The following is a 27,909-nucleotide window of genomic DNA, read 5'->3' on the forward strand; positions in this document are numbered from 1 at the left end:
GTTCACGCAAACAGTCTCTATAAGCAAACACTGACGTTAATCATCGGTGGTTCCCCTCTCCGCGGAACGAATCCACCGGGAGTCAGGTAAATCATTCGTGGTGTTTCTCTGTAGGCTCGGATTACAGAGATGTGGCCGCGGTACTTTACAACGGGACGCAACCACCGTATAGTTATTATTTCCCATTGAATCAGTTCTAGCAAACTGACAATTAGAGAGACAATAATTTTCTTGATTTTACGACCGACATGGCTTGTAATTGTTGGCTGACGTTGAAATACACTCATAAACGACTCGGATTGAACTTCGTTTCGAGACACACCGAACTACTAGCAGTTTTTATAACATATGGAATTTGTTAACTTTTAATTTTTCTAATTTAAAAGTTACACGTATATAAAGTTAATGCATATTGTATTTTTTACTTAGTCATACATGTCTTAAGACTCGTGTGCATTGCTAGGAGCTTGATTAACAGAATGAACTAGTGATCTGTTTTGATTAAATTTAATTAATATTATTAAGAAACCTGTCGTTTCGTATCGAATAAATACAAGCAAATTTGTGCCGTGTAAAAGTCTGAATCCGAGAGAAGTTGCAGTCCAAAATTAATATGGCATCCAAATAAATTGTGCCTTAACTTTTTAATTCTACTCGTCAAAAGATATCATATGTTATCAAAAAAAGTTATAGATTCGGTTGTGCAATAGAATAATTATTAGACACGGCTTAGACTAGCTTAGAAAATTAGTTAAAGCCGAGTGGATTAAATTTTATGTGGAAAGTTCATCCGGTTGCATTTTTTAAGGCGTTCGAATGGGGGGTAACGCGGCAGGCAGCCGAAGACAGCCGGGAATTCCTTCGTTTCCGTCGCGTCGAGATTCACACGCACGTGCATCGTCCGTGGCGTGTAAATAGAGGGCGGAGGTGACATATAGCGACAGCCAGAGCAAGCGTGTCGACCATTTAGGCGACTATTAGCAGCTTCACGGCCTCTTCCACGCACGTGCGACGAAGGGAACGCTTGTCGCCTCTTGCTGCCAGCTAAATTGTTCGATCCTGCGTGTCATTGACTAGCACATCATTATTAGTTTCATCGTTTTATAGTAATAATAAATATCCAAAAATCTCCCAAATACAAACAGTAGACACGTTGTTGTTTGAATTCAAGAACGATAAAACACCGGAGGAACAGCAAGTTAACAGATGAATTAATTTATTTAATTTTTTAATTTATTAATTCACCCGAATTACAATGTTGATGGAGATCAGGAATAATGGAACACTAGAGGAACAGGAAGTCAATATGTGAATAGATACATATATATATTAATGGATTTATTTAATTTCAAATTTGTTTCTAATTGATTAACTCACCAGAATCAGGAATTTATATTTGTATGGGAAGGAGAATGAGAAGGAATCCTGGTAGACATTGGATTTTGATCGCACCCTTTTTCTTCTTTCAAGTTCAAGCCTTTATTCTATGAAGGAATAAGCAAAGAAGGAGAACGTCGAATTTTATTGGAATGATTTTTGTCCATCTATATTTGGCTCCGCCTTAAGAATTACCCGGCTCGTTTACGCGGTCGTTAGAGTGGATTTAACTGGACGAAACGAGGGAGAGTGTGTCAGATATCGTTCGACCGAGTTCTGGTAATCCTCGCGCGGAACGGACGGCAATAAATTCTCAGCGACACTGGTTGGAGAAGAGGGCCGGAGTTACGCGGTCCATTTACTCCTCGAGGCGTCACCTAAAATCAGTTAATTATATTCTAGATACCCGACCACTTGGCCTAGTCCAACTGATATTATTTGCAACTTAAAACAAACAAATATGAAGGCTACAGGTGCAAAACATGATAAGTCACGTTTTCGGACTTTTATAGAAGGGCAATTTTAAAATTCAATATGTTGTGAACTAATTTTACATTTATCGGTTATGCAGACTAATAATAATCAAGTTAGGATACTATAAAAAACCCCAAACTGATATATTGTGGATTTACCATGTATTTCCAAAAGACATATTTTCGAATCTATCATATTATTCTTCTTTTTCAACTATTTCACGTTAAAATATTTCTTCACCGCCAAATGACATAATCAGAAAATGAACAAAAACGGGCTTATCATACGTTTCTCGTGTGGTCTTCACATACAATTATCTTTACATTATCGCTAATTTTATTTAACATAAAAGTTAATTTCCAATTAACAACTCCTTGATCTATCCCAATTTCCTATGAAAATATATTGCAATAATAATAATAGTTGCGGTGTTAATCTGTGAATCTATATAATTTTTTAAAGAAGTTATCTATGCACGTTTCTAATATCCAATGACCGATTAGTCAAAGGGTAGAGGTCGGAACGCAAAAATCGCAAAATATTCCAGCGACGAGCATCCAGGGAGGAAGGAGCGCCTGGCTCTTACAAAGAGCATAACGACGCGGACAATTTGTAGCAGAGTGTCAACGAAGCCGTTTCTATTTTCGAGACGACGCGCGCGGCTACCTTCCCGCCCCGTTCCCTCGTCTTTCTCTGTCTCCACCTACTACTGCATCGTTTTTCAGCTTGTTGTACCGGGTTCCCCGGGTGTCGCGTAAATTTACACGCGATTAATCCGTCCTCGTGGCCATCTCTTGTTATCCAGACACGCGGTTCCTCAATCTACTTTCGACTATAAAAATAACAAAAATGCAACAAGACACGCAGATAAATATAAACTTTCTAATGAAAAGAGGTTACAGTAGTTCCAATCTTTTAGTCTCCTTCGACCTACTTCCGTTGTCAAGATTGTTTCAACTTCATTGTAACAACTCTTTCGAATCTTAAACACTGCATAGACTTTGCTGTTCCGTCTACTTCTCTTCTCTTTTATATCTTCTTTAGGATCTGCAAACAATTTTGCAAATAAATGAGTAAGGTTCAAGCGCCATACTATGAAAGTAGAGATGGAATACGATAGTTCGGGCCTTCTTCGAGCACACGTTGTGCTGGAGAACGTCGGGGCACGTACCAGTCACGCAAAATGTATCTCTTTCTCTTTCTACAGTGGCTGACGACACGTACGCGTGCATGAAAATCGACGACTATTCGAGTTTCAAAGAGAGTTAACGTGTTCCTCGCTTATAAAGTGTTTGGATTATTTTTAGGATCCTTTAGTGGAGAGCTTGCTCAGCATGGAAAAAGTTATGGATGATGGTGACGTCATCGAAAGGAGATACGGAGATTGACAGGTCATTATTCTCTCATTGGGATGTTACTTGCACTGCGAATAAATTGAAAATTTATCGTATGTTAGTTCTTAGGATTAGAAATATTTTCATTGTAGTCTTTTAGTCTTCACGATGCTAAGGAGACTTAAGGATGTCTATCTGCAAAATGAAATAAAGATTACATTTTATTGAATTACTCTGTTATACGAACAACATGTATTTGTACATTTCCTAAGTTCCTAAGCATCGATAAAAATGGCACCTCTTGGGAGTGGGCAACGATGGCTGTGGAAAGAAATAGATGGAAACTTATGTGAATGTTTTGTTATATTACAATATATATAATTCTCGGTACATGGATTAAGTCAGCGTGCACATGCTGAATATTGTGCCATGATAGAAACACTCGCGCATAAAAACGTTCTTCGACGGTTTCTTTTTTCTTTAATACTTGATTTTCTCTAAATAATTCTGGTCGGCTTGCAAGGAATGATTAACAGGAGAATGGTATTCCAATCGACGGGCTAGTATTCCTCGAGGAGGTCGTCGTCGAGATTCACACCCTGAAACAGAAAATATATTTTTCAGCGTTGCAATTTATCATCTACTTTTATTCACAGAACGTATGGATAGTAGAAAAAAAGGAATTTAAAAAAGCTTCAATGTATAAGAAAATCTACTGTTTTAGGAACTTTGTATTTTCTTTACTCTTCTTAAAAAATTTGATCTTTATTAGATTAATAGATACTTTAATAAATATCGTATAATATGAAAATATGATAATTGAGCGAGAGAAATATTTGCTGTCTAAATAAAGAAAGCGTGATAAAACAATATAAACGAGGGAAAGGGTACACAAAGAGGGATTCTGTACACGAATGTTATGGCAATAAGGCTGTAAAGAGAATGAACCGTGACTGGCGCAAAGTCAACAAACTTTATGGCTTCGTAGTTCCCTCTTCGCTCGCTGATGACTCAAGAATCCTAATAATCGGTGTTTAGAAAGAAATTAGACGAGGAAAGAAAATATAACTGAAAATACCGCTATCGATTTTTATCTTAAAACAAAAGGCTCGAAATTCTCCACTTTCGCGTTACCTGCCTACGGTTTCTTTCTTCCTTTTATTTCCGCGTGTGTGTTTTGCCTTTCTTTGCTTTATTTAACATGGTGTTCGTTCTGCTTGATAGGTGGAACGTGTTCACATACATCGGTCAAGATCGATATATTGCTACGCATACACTCGTTCTAGATGCGCGTGTGCGTACCACGCTTGGTTTCAGACTGTTTTAGTAATGTAATACCCTTCTAGAATTACGCGTCTGTATTTAAGGGTATTAAAGCATCGTCTAGTTACCCTCTTTTGTTCCCCACCCATGTTGCTCTTCCGTTTGACCTCGATTCACCCCTACCAGGTCCCTTCATGATTTTGATATCCCAATTAAAATGACTCTACTTCGCAACATAATTAAGTCTGTATAAAATAAATAAAAAAGTAAATGTACTTTTATGCGCGTACACTTACTTTGTGTATGTAGAAGCACTTATATACGGACAGCATGCACAAGGTAAAAAATGTTGCATGAAAAAAGTAAAACTAATAGAAGAAACACATATTGGTAGGAACACAATGGACTTACAGTAGTATCTATAGTATCATCGATTTCAAGATCGAGATCCAGATCGTCCTCGTCCATGGTTAATGGTCTAGAGCTGCTGGTGGTCTTCGTAATCTTCTCGGGAAGATTCGATTTTTCCGTAGACGACGGGATTACCTTACCAATATCGAGATCTTGTAGCCTATTCGTTACAATTTCGGTGGTTGGTTCTCCTGCTTCGTCACTTGTACTTGTAGCTGCTTTGTAGGTGAACCGATTCGCCTGCTCAGCCGCTAGCATCTCCTCGAATGGATTTCGTTCGATATTCGGCTATAATAGACATATGAAATCGCATTAAAATTCATTCTATGTTTTGCAATATCACAAATTACTGAAATATTCGGAATTTTTAAGAAGAAGGTAAACTCATTCTTACTTTTACACTCGGGAATGCAGATGCCGGAACCTTTTTCTTACTCTCCTCCCTAAGGAATTGTTCGACCTTCAATGCTTCTCTGTATCCAGGGAACAGGTTTTCGTACTGTTCAGGATCAGCCAAGCTCTGTCCAGCTTTCTTGCTTACAGACGAGAGTTTCTCCTTCCATAATTTTACAATCGATGAAACTTTACTAGGAGCGTACGTTCGCGCAAAGAACGCAGCCTCTGGAGTTCTGTCCGTTTTTATAAGGATTTCCTGACACTTATCGAGGTCTCCAAGGATAAAATATGACAAGAAAGAAATGTTATTCTTGCCCATATCATTAGCGTCTGAGCCTAGTTTTTGAATCATATCCGCGTTTCCTGTACTTGTGGCAAGCAGTAAGAGCCCACCGAAATCTTGCGCCTGATGCAAACATTCTTGTGCTAAGCACAATTTTCCTTGCTGAGTGGCGAGAGACGCCAATTGTCGCCATTTTTGCTGGCTATTAGCTTCCTTTGCAAGCGAGTGCGCCGTTGTCAGGTCTCCCAATGCCATAGCCAATTCGAACCTGTGTTCTGGATCCGTGGACACAGCCAATGCTTGTTCTTTGAAACCCTACAGTATTTTAAATGTTAATTCTTCAAATAAACGAAGTGTTAAGCAAGAGATCGTCTTAATAATACGAACTTGTTTTTCCAAGAAATGAGCCACTCGCGTACGATGTTCCTTGGGAACCGTGGGAAGAACTCTGTCTGCTGTCTCGAAATCTTTTCGCATAACAGCAGTTTGGTATTCTAATACAGATAACAATAACGAATACGAGACAACTGACAGTTCCTTGTCACATAGATACAATCTGTTGTCTCTCGGGACATATCCAAGAAGATACATTGGTCTATCTAAGTGTGATACAGTCACAACTTCTCCACCGACGAAATAGTTTATCCGATTTACGCTATTTGTGTAAATGAAGCAGTCACCGACCCATAGACCAGTTTTCACAGTTTCACTCATTTCTGCTACCATCTATAAATGATATTAAAAGATTTTAGAATATTACTTTCTTCATTGCAGGTATTAATGGCAGGTAAAATGACAAACCTCAAAAGCATCTTCGATGTCTTCTGAATTTTCTGGAGCATTTGCAACTGCATCAGCATGGTATTTTAAAATAAAGTATTGATCAGATGTAGCTAATGCTACCAGAGAGGCATTTTCGGCCCAATAGACATGTGTAGGTTGAATGTCTATACGACGAACTAACTTAAGCGTGTCCCAGTCGAAGAATGATAGACCAGATCCAGAAGAAACGCCCAACAAAAATCCACCAAAAATACCTGTATAATATAAATATAATAAATTAATAAAACTATATTAGTAAATGAAATACAGCAATTTGAAGAATAATTATTATATTTACCATCAGCACCAAAATCAGGCTTAAAGCTCTTCTTTTCTTTGAAGTTCTTGAAGACTTTTACAGTGGTATTACTCTCTCTGACAGCGTACTGACTTGAATCAGCTGCCCAGATGAATTCCGATGCTTGACCAAAGGCTTTATTTCTTAATGCCATAGATGTGTAAATAATGTACTCTCCATCTCCACAAACTACCAGGAATCTCCCATTCGGATTATGCTGGATAGTTTGTGGATAAATTTCACAGGCACCCATGTCTTTGACAGCTAGTGGGAGTCTCTCTCCATCTTGTGTTTCCTCTCCCAAAGCTTTCAAGTTCACTTGCTGTATTTCACTGTGCTTTGCCCAGACGATCTTGCCACCTAACGAATCCATTGAAACTGCAGGTTCCTCTCTACCAACTTTTACTATAACACTACTCTCGTCATAACCAATTGCAACATTGTTTGAGCCCTTTAAACAAGCGATTGCCCATACTCTCTCAAAACCATAATTAAGGGAAGATTCCAATCTGTATGTTCCAGCATGCCATATTCGAACGGTTCCATCTTCAGAACCCGTAAGAATGATGGGCAATTCTGGATGAAAACAAACAGCACAAATATTCTGTGTGTGTCCTTCTAGTGTTTGTACACAAGTCTTATTTTGATAGTCCCAAATTTTGACATAGTTATCGTCTGCTCCTGATATTAAGTATGGTTTGTCTCCACCATGATAGTAATCAACACAATTTACACCTTTCTCGTGACCATCTAGTGTGAAATTGGCTGTGGAAGCTCCAAGCTGCCATACTTTCACCGTTCTGTCTAATGAAGCACTTGCAAATGTATTGTTATCTTTTGGATTGAATACTACTTGCATTACATAGTGTGTGTGTCCTTCAAACACCTGTTGTGCTATCCAACCTTTCTCCCAGTTCCACAATTTGATTAGCATATCATCTAACAAGAAGAAAAAAGATTAGAAGAAAGATATTAATCAGAAATAAAACTATCATTAAAATTTAATAAGTAGTTAATACACATACCACTACTTGTTAATATAAATGGTTGTGTTGGATGTACTGCGATGCATCTAACATAGTCACTATGTGCCTCGAAAGAATGCACACGTTCCAAAGTATTATAATTAAATACTCTAACTTGCATATCGTCTGAACCAGTAACAACCCAATTCTTGCGTGGTACAAATTTGGCTGCACGAACTGGCAAGTCACATACTTCAAATGTTTTGGCCAGGGTCTGAGTTTCATGATTCCAAATATTAACATTTCCCTGATACAAGGAACAAAGCATCCATGGTTCCGTAGGATGAAGGTCCACGCTCTTTACCCTGTCTGACCGAGCGGTCAGTTTTCGCTTGATATCTAACCTCAGTGGCTAAGGGAAAATAAAGTATGTATTTATAATTTAAAATGGAATATGCATCGTATCATATGAATGCAATAAAAGGTAATAGAAAATCTTGGGTAAAGCAATTAGCAAGCAATTTTAGGAATGTGTATTTTGTGATTGACATTGATATCACCAATATTGGTTTTATTAATATTACTTTTGTTAACTAAAATTCATCAATGCTATTTTTGACCAATAGCAGGATTAATTGGCAATAACTAATAATGACAATAACCAACATACACATTTGTAAATGCATATAGCTAATATTGTTATTACTTAGTACTGCTGTTGATCAAAGTTGAGATAGAAAAATTCTGAATTAACAAAGTTTGAAAGCAAAGTCGATAAAACCCATGTTGATAATATGAATGTAACCTGTACAGGATATAAGGACATTTACATTAAAGGTATTACATAAACAACGTACATATTACATTAAGAACAATTATATATCATATTTCATAATATAGATTTTTTATTATTTATAATAAATGTTCACGTAAACGGCCAGCTGTCAAAAATGAAAGAAGCAAATAAAGAAAAAAAAGAGTGAGATAATTTATCATTAAACATATTTAAATCGAGTGTATCTGTATTGGAAGCATCTTATAATAATCATTCATTAGAGAAAATAGTTATTAATAATCCAATTGTTCGTCACTGCCACTGTAGTTAAGCGCAAACATGTACACAGGAGCGAATGAAAAATTAATTAAATTACGTTATCTTCGTTCCTAAAATACGTACCATTTTTCACTGTACAACTTATATTTACAGTATTGAATAAATTCAAGTCGAATAAGGCAGATATGAAATTTAAATCTTCTCCCATGAAATATCTACGTGGCCTAACTTTTCCTCCACTACACAACCTACACCTCCTAAAAATGGCGTTGATCTAAAGGTTCCTGCACACAGTTGCAGTAATTAATCAGATATATTTAGCGTCGAATTCAAATTAATTGCACTATCGAATCTTATAATAACCTCCGTGATAACTTTAGCACACGTGTTAAGTTTATCAAAAGACTTGAATATTTGATTATGAGTTTAGTGAGACATTATATGATGTGTCAAACCCTTAACTTACATCTTCATGATGTATCGTTGCTAAACTGTCGATAAAACAGAAATCGTTTACCATATAATTTTTTTATTAATAAAATTGTACAGTCGGTAACTTGTTAGATCTTCCAACGATATAGCAGGAATGGTAATTACCTACTAAATGGCGGTTTATTTGAATCTATTATACAACTTGTAATTTTAAATATGTATTTCATAAATATGTATCTATGCATAAAAGGAAACATTGTAATAGTTTTCTATGCATCTTTTCGTCTATCAAAACTACGCTGTCACAAATTGTTTTTTCGATTAATAACGCATCATGAAGCGTACCTAGCGAAGTATGTAAACCACGTTGATAAGATAATTACAGTTGCATTCCATTCTGATTAAACGAGAAAATATTGACAATAAAAGCACGTGCTGAATAAAAAACCTTATAGAAAGGAATGAGAAATTATCTGCATTAATACGTCACCCATAAGATATAGCGATTATATTTCGTATAAAATACGGTTCACAAAATAATTTTAAAGTGTGTACTTATACCTACACCTACCATGAAGTCCTTCTTATTCTTTTTCGGTAAAAGAGGAATATTTTCCTCATTATTGACAATTTATTATGATATATTTCACGTAATGTCGATTTTCAGGTTTCACACTAATCTGTAGAAGAGGGTGGACTTTTATATTGGCGGACAAGCGAATTTTTTATCAAAATTGTGAAATTTTTAATAACGTAGATTTGTACGATGGTCCAGTTTGTGGTAGTGATGGCATTACTTATGCTAACGATTTATACCTGGACTGCGTTAACTATCAGACATTTCAGAATGGTGAGTAACAATGAAATTTCCCTCTTTGCAATTCTAAGCTTCCATGCTTCGTACAATTACGCGAGTTTAGGTCACGGCATACTTAAACATTCACGAAGCACGTACGCGGGGCGTACATGAATTTTTAATTCTATGGAATACCATGTTTCTCACTATACTTGGCCGGAAGCCGCCTAATTCAACGAACAATACCGTATATCCTAGCTGCATGGTGAAATTATTCAAACTTCGTTAGCCTTCTTTTTCTTGCAATTTTCTTGACGTATACTGTATGTACTACATACGGTATATATGTTCTGGCAACATTATTCCTTAACTGTAGTAATATAGGAACGTGTTAATTTTTTAGTGAACTCCTCAGATATTCCAATAAAGAATAAAAGTTTGAGATCATAAATAAATTGTATTTATATCGCTGCTTTGAATTGAAAACCACATCTGGAGAACATGATATATAAGTTACATTTTCTGTATTCTATAAATTCAATATGTTTTATATCATTCTCTTAAATAGTATTATAATAGTATTCTAATTAATAACATAAATGTTGATAATAGATTCTATTATGCGGATTAATACTAATTAAATTAAGTTCACATACTAACTAAGCTAATATTATTGGTTTCTGTGGATTTATCAAAAGACTTATATCTTCAAATCTATCAGATTATTTCTTTCTTGAATTATATCATGTTAAAATACTTTTTGCAAATCACCAAGTGACATAAGAGTTAGAAAATTATCATATTTAAACTAAAATTAACTACAATTAAAACGTACGTAAACTACAATTATAAGTAGAATGCGGATATTTATACAAATTCATACTTTCGTAAATATAATAAAAAACAAAATAGATCTTAGATAGGAAATGATTTTTCTTACTGAATGTAATATTCGGTATTATACTTTGGATATTTTATATATTTTTGTATGCAATGAGTACTGTATATACATTTGTGCATCTTTAAATTTCATATAAATGCGTAAAAATCCGCAATCTAATTATAAGATTCAATTTAACTGCTGATTACCGAGAGACATACCTCGGATCATGCGGTATTTGTGAATAAATTTAATAAAATTAATAATTATTCATAACTTACGTTAAGAATAATATTTACCTTCGTACATTCGTACTTTACTGAACGAAAATTCCTTTTCAGTGATGTCCATGCATTCTGGATATTGTTTACCGGTGGATGGTTACTGCAAGATAAATCTGTTTTATCGGCCGATCTGTGGATCGGATGGGCACACGTACACGAACCTGGAATCACTTTTATGCGTTAATTACAATCGTTCGCAGAGTAAGCAAGACAAATTCTGGGTATATTTACCGTGCCGTTAATACGGATTAAAGTTAGCAAAAGTTGGCTGGCTGGAGAAATTTAGTTGACCAGTCGGACTGAGAGAGGTTCGCGAGACCAAAATTCCAGCTTGCAAACTCTGGCTCGTTGTTACACGCTAATGTCCGCGGGTATTGTTACATTTTCTCGTCTGGTCGCCGACTCTCCTAACAATGCAAACTAAAAATCCCTTATCTTCGAGTTAGTAGAATTCCGCGAACATGAGCAACGTTTCCAGAGACTACTGTCCCTCTGAGTTTCGTTGACCAGGTCCACCGTGGATCTAATGCCATATTAGAATTTAGCTTGAGCTTGTTCTCGTTAGGTTTCAACCAGGTTTGCGGTAGAACTGAAATTGTAAAACGTTAGCTTGTTGTCGATCTTAAGACGATTTATAACGAAAATATCTAATAAGACCTCGTTATTTTGATACTCTCATATGAGTCTCACAAAAAAAGTCAACGCGAGTTTATTTATTACAGGAAGAACACATAAATGATAGCGGATTCTAAGACAAATTTATCACATTTTCTTTAACTATTCGATATATAGTTAGTCAGTGTTCGAGTCGGTCGATGAATTTCAATTTGGAAAATGTGGACCGAGTTCAAATGCGGTAAACTGAAAAGTTGCTTCAGATATAATTCAGCAAAACATCCATTCAATTGCATAATTCATTAATGTGCCAATTATTTTAAGACTGTAACAGCTTCGTTCAGCTCTGATCCGAAGCAGTAAAACGTTAAAATTAATATAATATTATTTTAGATGTGAAAGTAGCTTTGAGCGGTCCTTGCAAAGTTATGGATCCCTGTTATAGCTACAGGACCTTATCGTACGGTTCCAACCCTGTCTGTGCGAATAATGGTTTGACCTATGGAAACGCGACTCAGGTGAACTGTCTCCGGCAGATTAACGTTGGTAAATAAGAACAGAAATAATTATACGAAACCTAACAGCTACATATATTACGTATTTCATAAAGAAAAGAAAATGCTGTCATCGTATCCGATATTACTAGGACCTTGATCGTTTCAGATCTGAGGATTCTTCATAACGGTGGTTGCACGGTTAGGGAGGTTTATGATATTTATAACAGCGTTGAAAAGATCTGTGACATTGCCAATAGTAGGTTCGAATGGAATCCAGTGTGTGCTTCAGATGGCGTTACCTATGATAATCCTTTTAAGTTTTTGTGCTACAAAGCTCGTGGTAAGTTGTGTTACCAAGTTTTCGTGGCTAATATTCTTTATTCTTATATTGTATATATTTCTACTAGATCGAGTAATAAGTTTGTTTATTTTTTTTAAAAGAACATATCAAGTATTCTATTTAATTAAGGAGTAACTTATGTCATTTCTCTATAAACATATACTTTTCATCAAAAAATTCAGGTACATTTCAGGTACCTTTATATTTTTTAGACCTTTAAATATTTTTAAAAATATATTTTTTAAATTTTGAATGAGCTTATTCCTTAACTCAACGTATATGTATTATATGCACTCTGTTCTTTTTTATACATCCTTAAATTTCTTGTATGAAATGCATAAAGATCCACGCTCTATTACATATTGTATTCTCTTTTTGTAACGTTTTGTGAAATTAAAGTTGAGAAGATGAACGATCTCAGACTTCACAGGCCTTTTCTAATTTGTTTTTCAGATTTGAAGACGTTGGTGTCGGATAACGAGTGCGAGAAGGAGACGCAGCTCTCGTGCGCTCATCTCAAATCCTCTGCTAAGACCTTCAGCGCAAAGGACGAGGTTTGCGGAAACGATGGCGTTACCTACCAAAGTATCCATCACTTACAATGCCACAACAATCAAAATAAATGTCAGTGCTGTCTTGGGAAGACCTTATTTAGCTAGACTACTTGAGTCTATTATCGAATATTCAATGTTGCTCCTTAATTCTCTATGGCAGCGATTTTCAATCTTTTACATCTCGTAACTCGCTTCAAGACAAGGTATCGATAGCCGGATGTCTGTTGTTTGTATTTGATAGTCCAAAGTCTAAAGGAAAACAGGTCACTGCATCTGTCTAAATCAGGTACTGCTTGTTTTAGAACATTTTGTGGCACACCGGTTGAAAATCACTGCTTTGCCATATCCAATTAAAAGTAGTACATGCTCGTTCGTACGTTTCATTATTTGGCAGAAATTTCTAATAAAAACGCTATGAACTTTTCAAATAACTCGATACAATGAACGATTAATCGTTTAAAACTTTTGTCACTTCTGCGAGATATATACTTGTATCGAACATTTTGTAGCTTCTATACATACGTTCTCAGGTTTGTTTCAAACTTTCCCATCGTAATCACGATAGTCGTGTCTCGCTACACTGGCCATGAATTTTCAAAACGTTTTACATAACACGTATAATATACGCGCAAAGGATTTCCAAGTAGACAAGCGCTGTTACTTCATTTTTCTTTCGCAGATTTGTCCCTGAAGCATTCTGGAGCCTGCGTCGACCCTGACGACAACCCCTGCAGATCCATACCCGAGGAAAGTCTCCGATTTCCGGTGTGTGGAAGCGATAACTTGTCGTACGTGAGCCCAGAGGCTTTATGGTGCGCGAAATTGAGGTTTCCAGATAAAAGTGAGCTAATTTTCCTTGGCCTTTACAAACTTCAACCCCTAAAGGCTATTATGAGCGAAATTTCATATAAATTTTCTTCTAATATTACCATCCCATAACGAGACCATCACGAGCAATAATTTTTCTATTCTTTGCTTAATATCCAATGATACTAAAACGCTAATTAATTAATTACTTACATCTTCTCGATTTTATTGATTCTTGAAACGAGAGGAAAAAGCAGACGATTTTCTTTGACGATAGCTTTCAGGGGTTAAACCAGAATACTCAATGCTCTGCGTTTTAAACTGAAATCAGCCATCGAAGAAACCTCGTAATTATTTATGATACGAAATATTCTTTTCAGCAGATTTGACGCTCGTCTACGACGGACCTTGCTAGCGTTTTCATGCGATTAATCCACGTTTCGTTCATCTTGCGTCATCGAGGATGAATCACTCGCCTCTGGTGGATCTTCCTCGAGAAAATAGCTGGAACCTCCTCCCATGTACTCGTCCATCCAATACTCTTCATCTTCTCGGTCACCTGTACAGAAAATAAATTGGTATAAAGCGCCGGTACGAATTGAAACGGAAGATATCGCTATAATAGCACCTCCGGGGACAAAATGGCCAGCTGTACGGATCAGGCAGAATTTCCTTCGAGAATTCGCTGTCGAAAGTTATCGACGAGCAGGAAGATAGCTGTAGAAGCAGCACAACCATCGTATCCTAATATTTTATTCACGGCTGATGTCATTCGGCTCGCGTGCACATTTTTATCTCTCTTTCACTCGCCTTTTACGCAGAACAGCGGGACGTTTTAACTGCCTTAAACGCATGTCTCGCTTCATTTTTGCCGCCGTGGATGTCCGTGAGGCATCCGCTGGAAGGATTCTTGATGTAATCTTCTGGCTCCTCGTTTAACTGACACATGTCCATACTGCTGAATCTTCGTTGTTTCATTATTCATCGTATACGCTTGATGTTTCCTGTGAATAAAATTTAGAAGATTATTTACTACACACGTGCGGTGATTTATATTTTAAGTGGAATTAAATATAGCGTGTTTTTCATTTACAAGAAAATCTCTACAATTATGGTGTTATAAGGCGAGATATCAGCTTCCTTTATTATTTATTATATATATATATAACAGGTAATATGATGTTATACCATATATTGTATAATGTATACGCTATATAGAGCTGACAAAAATATTAAGCAAGAACGCTACTGACAGTTGTTTTAGGAGTTTGGCCCATTTTCGTGAACAACGTTTAACTAACTTCAGATGGGAATATTTTTTCATTTTATCTATTCAGATATTTTAAAAGGAATACAAACAGCTTTGTTCGTCAAAAGGATATGTAATCATCGCAGGAGATAAGCCGTCATCTATGTAATTTATTCGTCATTTTGCCAAGACGTTAGAAAGATATGAAAAAATACCAATCTTTGATATTAAACATTTTTCGATATTCTATGAATTTTATAGCGTTTCCTTTCCTGCTAGTAATTGAACAATGTTCTTTATTAGATTTCCTTAAATGTTGCTGAGCTGGATCAATATATATCATAGTTGGCAGATAATTTCCTTAAATTTTATAAAATTGTAGAACTTGCATGGAGGAAGAAATGTCGATTAAAATTGCTATTAAGTTTTTAAGTTTAAATGATCAAGTACGAAGAATCCTTGGAATTCCATTCCATAGTTACAATGTTAAGAGATAAATTTAGTAGCCGATTGAACAAGAAATTGCAAATGAAACGTTACACGTTTGCTATATCCGAGCTAGATCAATTAACGTGCCAAAGAATTAGCGTGATCATCGAGCTTTACTAGACCATTGCAGGTCGTCATTTCGTGTATCTGTTCTTGACCCGTTTTCCAATTAAATTTTATCAATCTCCGAATCCTCTATTTTCAAACTGATAACACGGCCACGAATTTTTATCAAATCCACAATTCTCTAAATATAGTTTAATAAAATTAAACGAGTAGAAATTAAATAGATAGGAAATTGTCTTGCTTACTAAATGTTAAATACTATAGAAACTATTATATTATATATGTAGCGTAATAATAATTATATTACAGACACTGTACCGCTATTTTATACATTTTCATAAATTATTCGTATTCGTAATTAATAATGATTATATGGTATAAATGTAACAATTGTATTCATTTTCATAATTATTTGTATCGTGTTTGAATTGTGTGTATATTTGCATTATTTGTGTGTGCACATTTTCGTATTTCCAAAATTCGCATTAATGCATAAACTGCGCAATTCAATAGCAAGTATAATCATCGTTCGACCTGTCTGCATTTTTCGCGTGACTGGTATTATTTATGTAACCTTGGCTTCACAGTCCGGAAATTGATTTGCTTTGATAATATTTTCTGACAGCCGCACGTACCTGTAACTTCGTCGCACTTGGCTTTGCACACACGAAGTTCATAAGATTCAGCAGATTTTTTATACGCGATGTGTCTGCTTCATCTCGAATCGCTAGAATGTATTTATGAATGAAAAAATGTTTATAAAAATGTTTTATAAATGTTTATGTTAATATATAGTAATATAATAACGTATTAAAAATATATGGTGATACGATAACGTATTAAAAATACATGGGTAATATATGGCAATACAATAACTTGTTAAAAAATATATGGCTGATATACAGTAATACAATAATGTATCAGATTATATATGGATAAGGAAGATGGATAATATAAATAATATATAGTAATATAATAACGTGTTAAAAAATATATGGGTGATATATGACAATACAATAACTTGTTAAAAAATATATGGTGATATATAGTAATACAATAACGTATCAAATTATATATGGATAAGGGAGGTACATAATATAAATAATGTATACTAATATAATAATGTGTTAAAAAATATATGGATGATATACAGTAATACAATAATGTATCAAATTATATATGGATTAGGGAGATGGATAATATAAATAATATATAGTAATATAATAACGTGTTAAAAGATATATGTGGATGATATACAGTAATACAATAACGTATCAAATTATATATGGATAAGGGAGGTATATAATATAAATAATGTATACTAATACAATAACGTGTTAAAAAATATATGTGGATGATATACAGTAATACAATAACGTATCAAATTATATATGGATAAGGGAGGTATATAATATAAATAATGTATACTAATACAATAACGTGTTAAAAAATATATGGATGATATATAAGTAATACAATGACGTATCAAATTATATATGGATTAGGGAGATGGATAATATAAATAATACATAGTAACACAATAACGTGTCAAAAAATATATGGATGATATATGACAATACAATAACTTGTTAAAAGATATATGTGGATGATATACAGTAATACAATAACGTATCAAATTATATATGGATAAGGGAGGTATATAATATAAATAATGTATACTAATATAATAACGTGTTAAAAAATATATGGATGATATATAAGTAATACAATAACGTATCAAATTATATATGGATTAGGGAGATGGATAATATAAATAATACATAGTAATACAATAACGTGTCAAAAAATATATGGATGATATATAGTAATACAATAATGTGTCAAAGAATATATGGATAAGGGAGATAGAGCTACTATGAACACCTATGTGCTATTATAACTTAAACCTCTCTTAACACGTATACACATGGATATCAGTGTAAAAAAACTATACTATGATTTCACAGGTTTACATTTGGTTAGGGTTATTCATTCCTTGTACCTTTACGCTCTTTTTTTTCGTACGAATATTCCTATCGAATTTTCCATCGTTGAATCACGTTTCTGCAAACAGAACCACGTGTTCTATCAGGTTGGAATTATCGTGGCAGAGATTCTTCCCGAGAAAAATGAGTTTGCGAATTGTCTGCACGCGATCAGGGAAAGAGGTGACCTGCTTTCCGAACTTTAACCATTTAGGTATGTCTCTCAAGTGCTGTTAATTGTGCCTTTGCGGTCGACTTGCTATTTTTGCTTCCAGGGAGTCAAACAGTGGATATGAACACAGAAAAGAAAAAAGAAAAAAAAAGTAGAACGGAAAAATGGAAAACAGATTCTGAAATAATGCTTCCTCTGATATTTCTTTTTTTATTCCTCGCGTTTTACACGTTAATAGGCGAGCGATTAAGTTTACGATCGAATAGGATGGAATTGCTCGGACGATTAAGCTGTTTACAATGTTCCTTTGTCGGCGAATAAATAGCCTGTCGTGTAATTTGTAATTATATTCGAACGATGGCTTCGGAAAGCCTTCCTTCGATCCAATATTCGATCGTTTTCCGATTGATTTGATAAGAAAAACGCATCTGAATAGAAGAACACATCTCATAAAACTCGATAGACGCTACAATAAACCTCGTCACAGAGTTGTCTTTTGTACGTTTTGCACACAGTGAAATTTTGCACACAGCCACTAGCAGATTTCTTCCATAAAACTTGGACCCGTGTGAACGCTTAGCCAACAACGAAAACTAATTTCCAGTTGTCGAATCGACTTTGTACTAAACATAGTAATTAATCGTGGTTGCACACTAATCTTTCGTAAGCGCGGAGATTTCTGCTTAGAAAGGACTGAGAGTCAGGAAACGAACGATTATAGAACCGATTACGCGAAGTAACTCAAAGCCACGTCGACTTCCTGGATGCCAGGCGATCGAGAAGACAAAACCTGATTGGGAAACGGGTATCGGAAGTCTCGGATAGCCGGAAGCCAAGAGCCAAGAACTAAAGACCAGAGTAAAAAGGGAAAGGAATTTGTCCCATGAAACCGACACCGATCTTACATCTTTCTATCCTCGTGGAATAGTTTCCTCTGACGATTTACCGGAGAAAACATTCTCCGATAGATCACCTGGATCACGATTGATCGATAGGTGATCGAGGAAAAAAGAAATGTTCACCCTGATGGTAGTTGAGCTTGTCCTGGTTAGGTTTCGACTAGGTTTGCGGTAGAACTGAAATTATAGAACGTTAGCTTGTTGTCGCTGTTAAGACAATCTATAATAAAGTAAGACCTCGTTATTGGTCACTATGAAAGAATAGTTTTCTGATATTCTTACACGAATCTGACAAAAAAGTCAACGCAAAGTTTACTTATTACAGGGAGCACATAAATGATAGCGGATTCTGAGACAAATTTATCACACTTTCTTCAACTATTCAATTTATAGTTAGTCAGCGTTCGAGTCGGTCGATGAGTTTAAATTTGGAAAATGTGGACCGAGTTCAAACGCAGGAAACCGAAAAGTTACTGCAGATGTAATTCAGCAAAACATCCATTCAACTGCACAATTCATTAATGTGCCAATTATTTTAAGACTGTAACGGCTTCGTTCAGATCTGATCCGAAGCAGTAAAACGTTAAAATTGATATAATATTATTCTAGATGTGACAGTAGCTTCAAAGGGTGCTTGCAACGTTATGGATCGCTGTTATAGCTATCAAGCTCATCGTTCCAACCCTGTCTGCGCGAATAACGGTTTGACCTATGAGAACGCGGCTCAGCTGAACTGTCTGTGACAGCTTAACGCTGGTAAATAGGAACAGAAATAATTATACGAAACCTAACAACCACATATGTTACGTATTTCATAAAGAAACGACAATGCTTTCATCGTATCCGACATTACTAGGATACCTTGATCGTTTCAGATCTGAGGATTCTTCATAACGGTGGTTGCACGGTTAGGCAGGTTCACGATATTTATGACAGCGTCGAAAAGATCTGTGACACTGCCAAAAGTAGGTTCGAACGTAATCAAGTGTACGCTTCGGATGGCGTTGCCTATCCTAATACTTTTGAGTCTTCCGATCACCTGGATCACGGCTGATCGACGAGTGATGGAGAAAAAAGAATGTTCCCAGCGAGATGAGGAGCAACGCGTGATCGATGAAACCGATGGGGCAAAAGTCTGCGAAGAAGCCTGGGAAGCATAACGGGTGAGAAAGCACGAACGAAAAGCATCGACGACAAAAGGAGAGCCGGATAAATAATGTGTCCGCTGTGTAATCGTGGCGTTGCCAGGAAAGGAGCAGTAGGTCACCCGAGATCTCGTCTAGTCCCAGATGCTTCACAGAGCCGGGACAAATAGTCACCATGACCTCCTGCGACATAACGAACACCTTACCGCGGATTTTTATTCGTTTATGGGACGTTTAATTTAACACAAGAATACAAAAAATAATAATAATAGTAAAGTATAATAGAGTGATAATTAAATCGTTAAATGGGACTCGAGTCAGACTGATTTCAAGATACGAATCGTTTAGCCAAATTTAAAATTCACTGGCCCGATAGATGTGAATTCCTTTAAGCGAATATCAACGTATAACTTGACTCAATTTCGATCGAGTTCCACCTGTTTTATAGAGCCAGGTTAAATACGACCTCCTGCGATATTGCGACCGATGTACGGTGGATTTTTATTCATTTATGGGAAATTTAATTTAACGTAAAAATATATAAAACAGGCAAAGTATCGACTATTTTACTGCGGATTTTTGCGCATTTACGAAAGACTTTTATGCACATTTCATGATGCAAAAATCCACACAAGATATTTATATAATATGGATTTTATAATAGACAGAATGAATTCCTATTTAAATTCTGTATGAAAATCCGCAGTCAAGCGATCAACGTATTTTCATTATCGAGATCCGATCGAAATCTATTCGGTTTGCTTAAAAAATAAGTTTATGTTTGCCTAATTACATCGGTACATTTAGTATTCGAGAAGTTTATACGACGAATTTTATATTTCGAAGAGTCATAGAAAGGTACCTATGGGACAGAAATATCAAAAATTTCCATAATGTCCAAAAATTCCACCAACGTTCGCAGCTGAAATATATGCAGAACAATAATAAACAAAGAAGATAAGATTGAAAAATTGAAAATGTAATTTCCACGTTCACATGGCATTTCAAAAGGTCGAAGAAGGGTACGTTACATAAATATCAAAAAAGGGAAAGCTATTTACTCGTCTTCACCGAATTACCTAGAAATTCCATAGCTATGAAATGGGAGAACGTTTTCGTCTCTTCCTGTTCAAGTCGTCGACCTGAGTCGATTGCGAAAATGTTATGCAAACCGCGGTCGGTTAGCCTATCGTTGCCTCATCGTCGACCACGAATTAACCAGGAATGTCATTGATATCGTGTTTCGTATCTTCCTGTTCTCGTTTGGCGCACGATTCCGATGGTCTTTGACAACCATCATCGTTAAATTTCCTACTCGTTCGTTGAATTAAAATAGGCACACGAATATCTTTGTTCATCAGCGACACTGTACGTGCATAGATCGGAATAATTCGAATAAGAAGATAATATTCTCGTCGAATTTTGAGCATCGTGCAAACAGATTTTTCTCGCGATTTGTTCGGACAAGGGAGACGGTTCTACCGCATAAAATTTGCATGTTAGTAAATTTCTGCGGAGAAATCTTCGCAGTTTGAACGTACAAGCAGACGATTTCAAAAAATTTCCACGATTTCAAAATTTTCCATCCTCGTGCCATCCTAATTCCAAACGATTCTTCGTAATCATCGCATCCATCTTCCGCCTCTCGCATCCTGCAGCACGTGTATGCAACAGGAAAACATGAAATACAACACCGTTGTTTAGACGATGAATTCAGGGAATTCCAATTATTTCAATTATTCGAACAAATTTGCCTTTCCTTTGTTCCCCTCCGATCCTTTGTTTTCTGTTTCCATCTTGAGTCGCCTATCGATCACAAAGTTCACAGAAGCGATCACACGCTGCCGAGTTTCTATTCGCAGAAGCGGAGATTCGAAATGCGAAACACCCAGGATTCCCGAGATCGAGACACAGATGTAAAATAATCGCTAAAATCCGTGGCAATTTGCTGGAATTTATCGTTTCCGTGGCTAAATCCTCGCGTCATATATTTGCTATGGCGATTAATTTAATCATTGGTCGGCACCAGACAAATCCGTCAGTGCCTAGTGTCAACGTGGTGTGGTATCGGTGTTTACTACCTGGATAAGTGCAATCTCGACGATCTAAATACCAGGAGTAATTTATACAGTTAGCAGCTTTATTTTTTATGTCCGTTTGTCGACGTTATCGCGAATTAAATCGCGGATCAAATCCTGTCGAGATAATGCTGCCTGCTCGATTTATGCTCAAACAGACATTTACTGCGCTTATTTCACTCGAACGCTTGCTGCACAATTTCTTTGCGAATATATTGAGTTGGCAACTAAGCGATCGCGGATTTTGTCAATACCACCTAATGACAAAATCCGCGATCACTTAGTTGCCAACCCAATATATCATGCTCGCTATTTGACTATATGAAACTTTTGGAAATTTTTGCTAGCACCGTAACGAGAATATACGAATATCGCGATTATAATAGGAAAATTTGGAGCTACAGTAGACCCCGGTATAACAAGATTAACACGTTTTACGCGCTGTATGAATTCATTGGAAATTACACATAGAAGTTAGAAGAAATTTTCTGCAAATATACGTAGAACGTACTTTGTTGTTTCGAAATTAGCATTACGACGAGACACGAACGAAGGACAATGGTATAGATTAGATTTTCTTGCAAAATTCCATATAAAAATACCGCGAGGAAATCCTGTAATGAATATACTATGCGCGCTGCTAAACATTTTTGAAAATTTTTGTTAGCACCGTAACGAGAATACGAATAGGACACTTTTCGAACTAATTCGAAAATACATGCAGAAGTTAGAAGAAATTTATTGCAAATATATATACCACGTATACATGTCTAGAATTAAGTTGCAACGAAACGACTGTTTCATATTTTAATTTTATTACTCATAGGGCTCGTCGTATTGCCATTTCTTCGTGACGAGTATACTCGTCAAAAACAGCTGACTGGTTAAAAAGATGTAAAAACGAACTAACTAATTTTCGTCTTCCGCGAGTTATTAGGAAAATTCGTCTCCTAATAACTCGACGTTCGTTTATGAGCAGACATTTGGAAATAGAGAGAAAATTATTCTGACTGCCAAGTACTCTCGCGTTATTTCTAGCTGTATCTATCGTTGCCGTGCATCGTTGCAAAATTAAGTACGCGTGTTTGCGATTGGTAAATCTGACGATGGAAGAATTTCACGAACGAAAGCTGCTCCTCTATCGATCGATCATTATCTAAGTGGAAAGGTATGACATTATGTATGTATCGTCCTGAAATTGCAGCATGATAAACGCGATTCGTTTCTCGGCAAATTCTCTGAATACATAGCAGTAAAGTTCAGGATTTTTCAAACTTTGTTTCGTTAATTATACGAGATATCATGCTTATAATAGGTAGCATGTTTAGAGACTGTTCCGAATAATTTCTATCATAATGTTCTTAATAATTCCTATTAACTATCTCTAGATACTAATTTCTACTATTTTCAGTAATTTTCATCAATTATTTTCAATAAATACCATTCATTGCTTTAATATATTCTTAATAATTTTCATCAATTATTCTTAATAATTTCCATTATCTTTGGCAATTTCCACTAATTTGTGTTAATAAGTTCTATCGATCATCTTCAATAATTTCTATTAATTATTTCTAATAATTTTTATTATTTTCTTCCTTCTAGAATTCTCAATTATTTTACAATTCAGGGTTCTTCAACTTCGTTGCACTGATAAACCAAATAATTCGTTTGTCGTACCTAGGTTTATTATTTTCTAACAATTTTGCAAGTGTATGCATAAATAATTCCTATAAATTCGTATAAAATTCAATCAACAGTGGTAAAATACTGCTAGTTCATAACACGTTAAATTAGTTTACCTTTCTTCCTTGGAAATCTCCACATTTCTGATGAATAAATTTTCATTCTTTAATTTCTGCTAAATTTCATAGAAATCCTAGAAACAGCTGAAAGAATAGAAACTGTGTAATTTAACGTTACGTATATTATAATCTATGAAGTTCAATTTATCACTGTTACTGTCGCATAACTCGTGTCTCATTAATTTGTTAATAGCGCTGACGCAATTATTATCGTTAAATATTCATCGCTGTCGCATCTTCACGCTCAGACGAAGAGCATTGTATCAGTGACAACGTTACAGTGATAATCGTTCATTTTAACGATTGATCCTCTCGATCCTCTCGTTTCTTCTTTTTTCTAGAGCGTAGATAAGCTCTGTTATAAATCTATGATTTCTGAAAACGAAAAATGAAGATTGCAGGAGGGAACACGGTAAGCCATATCTTCTGTTTTTTATATTGAAAATCAAAGTAGAAGATTATGATGGATTACGTTTTCACTATCTATAGGGAAACGATTCTGAGTAAACAATTTAGTTTAACCTCTTAAACATTCCAACGATACATTAAAATTAAAAAGCTCGCAATCGTAAAAATATCGTATTTTTCTCCTGTAATCGTGAAAGGAAATTTTGATAGCAAAATATATCTTTCTAACCACCGAGTAACATTAAAGTCAGAAAATAACTCAATTTTTTAACGCTAGAACTAGCGATAGTTAACACGAAGTTATTTATACCACAACCAGTTAAAATGACAGGGTTTTTAAAAAATATTAATATAATAGAATATTTGTATATTTATTGATTTATTACTTTCTCACAGAAGCAATTCCATGTTACGTAGTACATTTTTGGTATATTAATTGATCTGGGATCCCTGAACGAGGGTTGGCACATTTATAAAATTGTAGAACCAGTCGTTTTGACTGCTGTGCCATTTCTAGCGTTAGCATCTAGCGATCGATTCCGAATTTTCCTGATAACCGATATCGTCGTATCGAATGATACGCGGTAAAAATTTGAAAAACGTGTGGCAAGTTGTACGTAACGAGGAAACTGGTTAATTGGGTTTCGATAAACAGATTGCAGCACCCTTTTACACTCTGACAAGTTCCAGTCATTTTCACTGCTATTGGTACAAGTAGCCTCGATACGAAATTATTTTCACTTTCAATACATAGAAAACAAGATAAAATTTATTATATTATTCTTTTAGTTATCGTTGCGAAAGTCATTGCATCATTGCGGGAAAAAATAACACGAAGTAGGAATTTTAAAATGAAATTGTGAAACCAGTCAATATCACTGGTGTGGTAGTTCTAGTGTTAAAATACAGCTGTAGATAGTACTGTATACACTAAGATAGATACATACTAATTACTAGAAAACAGTTAATTGATATGATATAATTCGATAAGATAGAAATATAATAATTATGTTTAAAGTTTTCGAAAAAATCGAGTTTGAAAATTTATCAATAATACTAGAACATGGCTAATCATCGACAGGCTGTTATTGTAGAAGCGAAAGTTTATTTTCAATGAGGTGCTTCTTCATTCAGACGAATTTCAAGTCTCCAGCTTTAGTTATATCACAGAGATACGGCTATTTTTGGGAAAAAATCCATTTTCCCTTTCTCCAACCTCGCATAAGGTTTATATCGAACGAAGAGTTAGTATGTCGAATTTCACGTTTTTAGACTTCAGAATAATTATTATTCCGTAAAAGAAATTTTACCCCTTTTCACTCCTTTAGGGAGTTGTATTTCTAAAAATCCTCTCATCTTATATTTACGTTATAAAGAAATAAAAATAATAATAAATAAAGAAAATATACCATTGAAATTTCACATTTCTGGGTACAGCGGTTTGGTCTGAGCGTTGATGAATAGATCAGTCACTTTTGCATTATATATATGAATATATCTATACAGACGTACATATAGGAATACGACGTATATACATTGAGTGACGTCCTTACCTTTCTAACTGTTCATTTCAAAGAGAAACACAAACAAGCTTTGAACTTGTGAATTATCTACGTACGTATTACAAAAATAAATATTATAACATACTTAGAATATCAACTTGAGTTATTATGTAATATGGTTGTAGTACAGTAGGTATATTAAATAATATTTAATACTTATTGGAATAATCGAGAACTTTTAATATCAACGGGCGAAATATCTGTTGCCGTTATTTTCTATGGAAAAATGTTTATTTCTAAATTTTATTAAGTTCTATTCAAAGTTCAAACATTTATTTTCGCGAATTTTTCTTTATCCGTTCTTATCGGAACTTATAATGTGGGAACGTTTTCTATAAAAGTTTCACGGTTCTTGTTTTAAATAGAATCTATTAAAAAGTTTCCTGACTCTCCTCATCCCTGAATTCTTGCGATTAACGAAATTTCGTTAAACGGTATTTCTTGCTTGTTGGAACGTTAAAGCATGATTTGATCGATATTTTAAATAATTTGACGATATTTAATCTCTCAGAGCTATTCCATAAATATTAAACATCGATCTTTGAAACATATAATAATAAAAATGTCAATGGATATTAATAAAAATATTAATCTTCTTTCGGAGATATTAATATAAACGTTAGAAATTAATCTTTGGAAAAATCGATTTAAAAGCAACTTTACCTAATTAAGCTTCTATCGTAGCATTTTTATTCAACCCACCAAGCTTACAACGTCGACAATCTTGAACTTAACACTTTACCGACCGCTAGCGGTTTAACAGCATGCGCACGTCCAATCGGCAGCTCAGGCGCAGATTCTCCCTGGCGTCGGCTCTGCTTCTGTTTACACTCTCCAATCCATTCTTTTCGTTCATCGCGAACGGTGTTTTTCAAATTGGTATAAAACTGTGCGAGCTTACGAAGCAACACAACTGAAGCAACCGAGCAAGGTACCTTAGTACTAAATAACAAATTACTGCTCAAATAATGAAAAAGATTGTCGGCGACAAAAAGTCGATTAATAGGCTATCGGTTGGTAAGCGTCGGAGATAAAAAGCCGATTAATAGGCTATCGGTCGGTAAAGTGTTAACGTATTTTTGATCCTCCAGATCTCTATCTTATTCCCAAAATTCCAGTTCAATTGCATCTCCGAATTGAAAGTTAAAAAAGAAGAAAAAAGAAAGAAAGGAAAAAGACGCAGCGTTGCAGATCTGCCCTGAACTAGCGATCTGGAATGTCCGAACGATAAAGAGGAACGTGTTAATAAAAACGGAACAGGAATGTCAAGAACCAGATATACGTTATCATTGAAGCTTCAAAAAATAGAAAACTTGAGCTTATCGTATTTTTACCGACTTACATTAAACAAAGTTAATCTTTATCGGTATTAATCCGATTAACGTAGAAAACTCTGCGAAATGATAATTAATCACAATTATATAATAATCTATCTGCCGCAAACTCTCACCATTATCAACAGCTCCTGGATTGTGAATTTTTCTGCGAATTTCCATCTTTATAAAGCCAACTAACCAAATGGTATTCGAGTATAAATCTGTTTGATCCACTGACCGTTACGACAAGTACCATATTTCGTCCACTCTTGCCACTTCAAATTTCCTGCAAACCTATACAGACTTGGCTCCAACGTTTTTTAAACAGCCTGCATCTGCTTCGTTCCACGTAACCGACTGTCATTTGATCTTGCAAAACGCGCGATCGTTAGTAACATATTAGGTGGTCCGAAACGTTTCTTTCGTTTTATAAGAAAATAATGGATGCGCAACATTTTTCGTTTTATATTATTTCATCGAATTACCTATGATCCATTTTATTCTAGCAAGATGAAGATCACAACGTTCGATAGATTAGCTTTCATGTTTGTATAGAGATGCGTCGTTATAAAGGACGTGTCTGTAAAAGAAAGACACTTTTCGGACAACCTGATACTTCCCTGTGATCGTCGATGACGTTATCGTTTATTAACCACGGACCATCTCGGAATATACCGACGAATAAATAAACAAATAAATCGCTGATCTACTCTTGCGTTGGCAACTAGGTGATTGCGGATTTTGTCAATACCACCTAATGACAAAAACCGCGATCACTTAGTTGCCAACCCAATAATCGCACCAACTTTGTTCACGATGTCCCGCGCTTTCATAAACACGCGGGAAGAGGAAG

The 27,909-nt window shown here is 35.3% G+C and overlaps 2 protein-coding genes and 2 long non-coding RNA genes across 7 annotated transcripts; 1 reads left to right on the forward strand and 3 right to left on the reverse strand.

Moving 5' to 3' along the window:
* Window positions 1-3,530: 3,530 nt before the first annotated feature.
* LOC132914695 (coatomer subunit beta') lies at window positions 3,531-9,164 on the reverse strand. 3 transcript variants are annotated; one of them, XM_060974018.1, is made up of 10 exons: window positions 9,041-9,164; window positions 8,801-8,961; window positions 7,684-8,035; window positions 6,659-7,597; window positions 6,340-6,575; window positions 5,926-6,264; window positions 5,254-5,853; window positions 4,860-5,147; window positions 4,745-4,762; window positions 3,531-3,784 (listed from the first exon to the last, which is right to left on the reverse strand). In XM_060974018.1, the coding sequence occupies exons 2-10, from the start codon at window positions 8,801-8,803 to the stop codon at window positions 3,746-3,748; spliced, it is 2,814 nt and encodes a 937-aa protein (XP_060830001.1). In that variant the 5' UTR covers window positions 8,804-8,961; window positions 9,041-9,164; the 3' UTR covers window positions 3,531-3,745. The 3 variants fall into 3 exon arrangements, with proteins under 3 accessions (XP_060830001.1, XP_060830000.1, XP_060830002.1); XM_060974017.1 differs by having other exon boundaries at window positions 8,801-9,164; XM_060974019.1 differs by lacking the exon at window positions 4,745-4,762 and having other exon boundaries at window positions 8,801-9,163.
* A 477-nt stretch (window positions 9,165-9,641) lies between these two features.
* LOC132914698 (ovoinhibitor-like) lies at window positions 9,642-14,517 on the forward strand. 2 transcript variants are annotated; one of them, XM_060974024.1, is made up of 8 exons: window positions 9,642-9,706; window positions 9,777-9,959; window positions 11,127-11,270; window positions 12,078-12,230; window positions 12,348-12,521; window positions 12,975-13,145; window positions 13,755-13,916; window positions 14,263-14,517. In XM_060974024.1, exons 1-8 carry the CDS (start codon window positions 9,682-9,684, stop codon window positions 14,295-14,297), a joined length of 1,047 nt encoding a protein of 348 aa, XP_060830007.1. In that variant the 5' UTR covers window positions 9,642-9,681; the 3' UTR covers window positions 14,298-14,517. The 2 variants fall into 2 exon arrangements, with proteins under 2 accessions (XP_060830007.1, XP_060830008.1); XM_060974025.1 differs by having other exon boundaries at window positions 14,266-14,517.
* On the reverse strand, window positions 11,092-20,065 carry LOC132914702 (uncharacterized). Its single transcript, XR_009659653.1, has 3 exons — window positions 18,980-20,065; window positions 11,301-11,726; window positions 11,092-11,230 (listed from the first exon to the last, which is right to left on the reverse strand). It is a non-coding gene; the product is annotated as an uncharacterized LOC132914702 (long non-coding RNA).
* On the reverse strand, window positions 13,398-15,043 carry LOC132914701 (uncharacterized). The gene is made up of 2 exons (XR_009659652.1): window positions 14,511-15,043; window positions 13,398-14,441 (listed from the first exon to the last, which is right to left on the reverse strand). It is a non-coding gene; the product is annotated as an uncharacterized LOC132914701 (long non-coding RNA).
* Window positions 20,066-27,909: the final 7,844 nt, after the last annotated feature.

The sequence above is a fragment of the Bombus pascuorum genome, chromosome 15 (assembly GCF_905332965.1).
Source record: "Bombus pascuorum chromosome 15, iyBomPasc1.1, whole genome shotgun sequence".
In the NCBI taxonomy this organism is placed as follows: domain Eukaryota; kingdom Metazoa; phylum Arthropoda; class Insecta; order Hymenoptera; family Apidae; genus Bombus; species Bombus pascuorum.